We start from the raw sequence: 5,067 nt of genomic DNA on the forward strand, positions 1-5,067 counted from the left end.
GTAAAAGACTTACTGCCGCCAAGAGTGGCTCAACCAGTTATTGGTTTAAAGGTATTTTTATTTTATTTTATTTTTTTATATATGGCCAGGTGGATTTAACTGCATTTTGTATTTACTTGAGTTATCTTTGTGTAATATTAAAATGTGTTTAATAATCTGGATCATTTAAGTGTGCGAAATACCCACTATACATACAGCCTACCAGTAGAAGTATTTTATAAAGCATGTCCTTATCCAGGTACATTTTCTTTAAGGTAGAGTAGGATAATTTCATAGAAAACAAAACTTTATTTGAATGTGACCTCTTTTTGACACAAACATTGCACAATATAAAAGAGGAGACAATGACTACAATGCATGAAAACAAGGGTCCCAAAACCATTTGGAATTAATTCTGGCTTTCTCCATTTCTGTGATACACAATAATTTGCTTTCCAAGCCTGGGTAGTGATGTCTTAACACAATGAAAACTATAGGGATTATTCCATACACAGAAAATATGTAGTGTTCATCCCTCAAACTCTTAAGATGTTTGGAGAGAGTGTGGGTTGAGACTTTTTGGGATAGGGTGAATCAAGCAACTATTTAGGTGTAATTGCGTTTAGAAGGAGGAGCATATTCACTGGCTATTTCTACACTGTGTTCTGTGAAAATTCTATACTGTAGTTGTGCTACATCTGAATATCCCTAAAAAGAAAAAGGGAAAACACATACATGATCTAAAAAGAAAATGCAAGTTTTTTTTTTCTATACATTATGAAACAAAATTAAAAAATCTTAAGTACAATACTATATGTATGACCTGGAACAGTAGTGATAACAGTAAATTAGAGAGATGAAGGAAGAAAGATGACTTGCCATACTGTGCAAACATTAGGGCAGAACAAACCGCAGAACCATTTTCTAAAAGTGAGGCAGTGTTTGTGTTTGGGGGATGTGTTTCGGGTGATCACAAAAAAACTTAACTAAAATCCAAAGAAAAAAGAAAAAAAACTTACTGAAAAACTCAAAATGTGTCTCTCTTCTCAAAATCTACAGTCTTAAGTCTTAGTCTGTGCATTTTTGGTCACCTGTGTGCAAAAAAAAAGAATATATATATATTTTTTTATACATAAATGAAATACAAAAATATGTTGACGGCCAAGGCACCTTAAAATGTGTATTCTACTAACAAATATGCAACACCTGAATGCATATTTAGCAAAAATAGAAATGATGAGGACTCTACAATTCATCAAACCTTTCTCACCAAGTCACAATCCCATCACCTTGCAAAGTACACTGCAAAGGGGTTAGGGTCAAGTTTATAAAATTAAATCCTCCACTTATCCAATTATTTCCAGTATTTAGGCAAGCACTTGTTTCGCTTGTAGCTCCATCTCAGCAGCTCTCTTCAATGCCACATCTACAAGCAGCTGGAACCCACTGAAGTCTTGTGCTGTCAGATCAGGAGGTGTAGGTGGTGGGGTGTTGAATTCAGGGCCCAGTCCTGTTGCTGATGTACAGCTGAAGACTGCTAGCTCTGCGGTCCCTTCAACCTTTGTGCCTGTAGCCGTGATGGTAGTGTGGCAAATGACTGAAGGACGTGCAAGAGTGGGTGAATGTGGCATTGTGGGTGATGTGGCTTTTCTCGGGTAACCGGTATTACAGGCAGGTGAGCCAGGCTCATGGTGGTCATGTTTGGGTGAATGCAAGTTGTCACTTACACCCTCAGACACCTTGCTGGCACGACGTGAAATAGTAAACTTATTTGGGTCTTTACCATCCTTGCGTAGCATCTCTGGAAGAAGCCTTCGACGAGCATTAATGAACCAGTTACATACCTGAGACAAAGAAGGGCATGTTAGAATGAGAAGATGAAGGTTTTCAGTCACTTTTCAGTCACAGTCTATGGTCTTACAGGATTTAAGAAATGTGCCAAAATAAATGAGACTTAAAAGAAATTACCTGAACATTTATTATTCCAAATATATTTTTAATCACAATATTTCCAACTTTTGAGTTTTAGTTTCTGTCCTTTCTGTACTTTTTCAACAGAAAAGCCATCAACTGATACTATGTGTGTTGTATTCCAGTCTCTATTGTCTAAGGTGGATGTTTGTATGCCGCTGATACATTTAAACCTAAATCCCCTTCCCCACACGAATATGGGCTAAGTAAAAACAGATTGCTGTCAGCTGATTGACAGCCTTTGAAGCAAAAGTAGTTTACAGATCAACAATTTTGAAACTGCTATAAATTCTGTACATTTTGAATACCCTCTTGTCCTGTTCTATTTTAGGCATAATCTTAGAAACTTGGCAGTCATGTTGAAGGAGGAAAACTTTAGCCAAATATTAAAATGAAATGTGTAGACTAAACCTTAAGGGAGTTGATCATTTTGTAGAAGTCTGCTGCACAGTGCTTGAAATCAGATTTTTGCAATTTTGTGCTGACTGTATGCTACAAACTTATGCAAGGTTATTTACCTGAAGTGTGGAGAGATGAGTCTGTTTTGATAGCAATGCTTTTTCCTGTTCTGAAGGATAGGCATTATAGCGATGTTCAAAAAGCCAATCTCTAAGAATCTGTACAGATTCTTTAGGCAGGTTCCCTCTTCGTTTTCTTTTGGCTGCAGATCCATGCTTTGAAGACAGATCCAGGGGGACATCAATGGTATCCTCATCTTCTGTCTCACTGCCAGATGTGGCCAGCATGCCTTAAACACACACACACAAATACCACTAATTAACTTTGTTCAAACTAACATCCAAGAGCAATGGGAAAACTCTGAAGCATGTTTCAAAGAGCATATTAATATGTGAGATTGTGCTTAAGAAATTAATGACAAACTCTAAGAAGTAAAAATTCTATGTGCACTCTATCTTTTGTGCATTGCAATGTACTTCATGTAATTCAAAGCAAGTAATAACTATGTTGATTCAGTGTGTGGTGCAGTTTGTGTTAAAAGGACAAAACCAAAACACCCCCCCTCCCACACACACACACACACACACACACACACACCCTTCCCCCATCCTAGTACACACTCCCTGAAACAAGCTTTGTTGATCTGTAGGTTTATGTGCATGTATAGCTGGCCTGTCACATAGATAAGTTACAATGACTGCTATTAAACAGTCAATAAATGCATAGGCCCAACACATCTCCAGGCGAGTTACACATACACAGTCATTTACACATACCGTTTAACAATGATGTTTAAGGATTACTGACACAGGTTTTGTGTTTAAAAAAAAAAACAATCAAATTTCACACAATATGCATGCTAGTGGTGTCGTAGCTGCAAAACAACTGGAACAGCTGGAATCTATATAACAGACATACCACATATATACGTAAGACAATAATATTTTTCCTGGTTTTTGGCGCGCTTATGGGAAAGTGGCCCAGCCGAGTTGGAAGTGAACAGACTGGGACTGTGTAGAAGGGGGAGGGAGGACCTGTTGCAAATCTCAGTTGAACAAAAGAATGCGTCTTCTTACACTCTTTTATGACACACACTTTTTTTGCGAAAATATTTTTTTTGTAACCGATTCTATTGTTTTACTAGTATAGCTCGATATGTTTTCTTAAACTTTAAACAAATACTAAGTTAAAACCCGGGAAGACGAATTTCTCTATTGTTTGTGGGTGACACGAGGTCGGAGACGCGAAAGCGTAGCCTGAGGAAACCAACTAATCTCAACAAAGGATCTCGGGAAGTAAAGCCCCGCTGCATATGTATAGATATCACGCTTACTGTTTACAAGCAATTTCATCTTAAGTATCTTTTTCGCTAAACGCATTCGAACTTTGATCCTGAAGTTTTAGCAAAAAAACTAACTATATAAGAAGAGCTACTCGGAGAGCGCGTGTCCTCAAAACTTAATAACCAGACAAACAAAGGATTTGTGTGTGTGTGTTAAATATCCCATGGACCCGAATCAAGCAAGGGAAGCCAGTTATTTTAATAGAGAGCCAGCACATGGTGAGAAAAACGGAGCTGTTTTGTCTGAAACGGAAACAATAGCGAACACGAGGCGCCGGGAAGAAACGCCAGTTGAACTTTTATTAAAGGTCTATATTCTGTATCGATACTGATACAAATGTTAGACTAACGCTCATTTTTGATGGAAAAAATACATACCCTTTTTGGTCTTCATATCCGTAAAATAACCTATTCACGTCCTGTCGCGTCGTGCTGTCGAGTTTATTCCGAAAGTGGTGTTGTTTTTCGTGTTAAATCCTCAGAAGTGTGGACTCCGTCCTGTAGTGGGGGTCTCAGCCGAGTCCGCGTTGCTACTCAGTTTTAAGAGAGCTTACACTTTGTCGTAAACTGAGACAATGTGTTCCTCGGTTCTGCTCGTGTGTGATCATGAAGCTGGGTGACAGCTATCTTTGACAGCTGCGTGACTCAACCGTCCAAAGGTCCGCCCACCGCGTAAACGAGAGGGAAATCTCTCATCAGCGCGGAAAACAAGAGCAAGAAATCATAAGAAAGAATCAAGCGAAGATTTAAAAACAATGTCAACTGTAATAACGTTCCTTCAAGTGTTCTACAGCAAACTAAGTCAACAATAAATAAAAAAATGTTTACAGGTCGCTAATCTTTCGTATAAAATAAAACAACAGAGTGCATGAGTGGCAAGGTCTGTTCTGCTTTAAACCCACTTTACAACATGCCCAATGTCTGGGATACATTTCGCCCCTTAATAAACAATGCAAATGAGTCAATTATGAATGACTGACAGTTGCATCTGTTTTAACCAGCCTCCTGGAAGCCCTGCTTTACTACAATAACATACTGTGCAAGACATCTATTTACATATTAATAAATTACATCTTAAAATGTGTATAGTTTATTGGGTGTAAAGAATGCAGAGAATCAAAGAAGGGTCTGTCCTCTTCATGACAGTTCTTTAAAACGGAAGAAAGAAAGATGTGTTATCAGTGTCTGATATAAGTATGGTTACACATTATGAAGCACATTTTTAGAGACATCATTATAAATTTTCTTATGCAGTTAGACACACATTTTGCAAATTCCTTTTAAAAATAAATTTGCCAGGATCTTATAAATTTCGT

General features: G+C 37.8%; 1 protein-coding gene across 1 annotated transcript; it reads right to left on the reverse strand.

The window, feature by feature from the left end:
- Positions 1–268: 268 nt before the first annotated feature.
- tgif1 (TGFB-induced factor homeobox 1) lies at positions 269–4,368 on the reverse strand. Its single transcript, XM_053494761.1, has 3 exons — positions 4,130–4,368; positions 2,469–2,698; positions 269–1,823 (listed from the first exon to the last, which is right to left on the reverse strand). Exons 1-3 carry the CDS (start codon positions 4,143–4,145, stop codon positions 1,347–1,349), a joined length of 723 nt encoding a protein of 240 aa, XP_053350736.1. The 5' UTR covers positions 4,146–4,368; the 3' UTR covers positions 269–1,346.
- Positions 4,369–5,067: the final 699 nt, after the last annotated feature.

Source organism: Clarias gariepinus, chromosome 4 (assembly GCF_024256425.1).
Source record: "Clarias gariepinus isolate MV-2021 ecotype Netherlands chromosome 4, CGAR_prim_01v2, whole genome shotgun sequence".
Lineage (NCBI taxonomy): Eukaryota > Metazoa > Chordata > Actinopteri > Siluriformes > Clariidae > Clarias > Clarias gariepinus.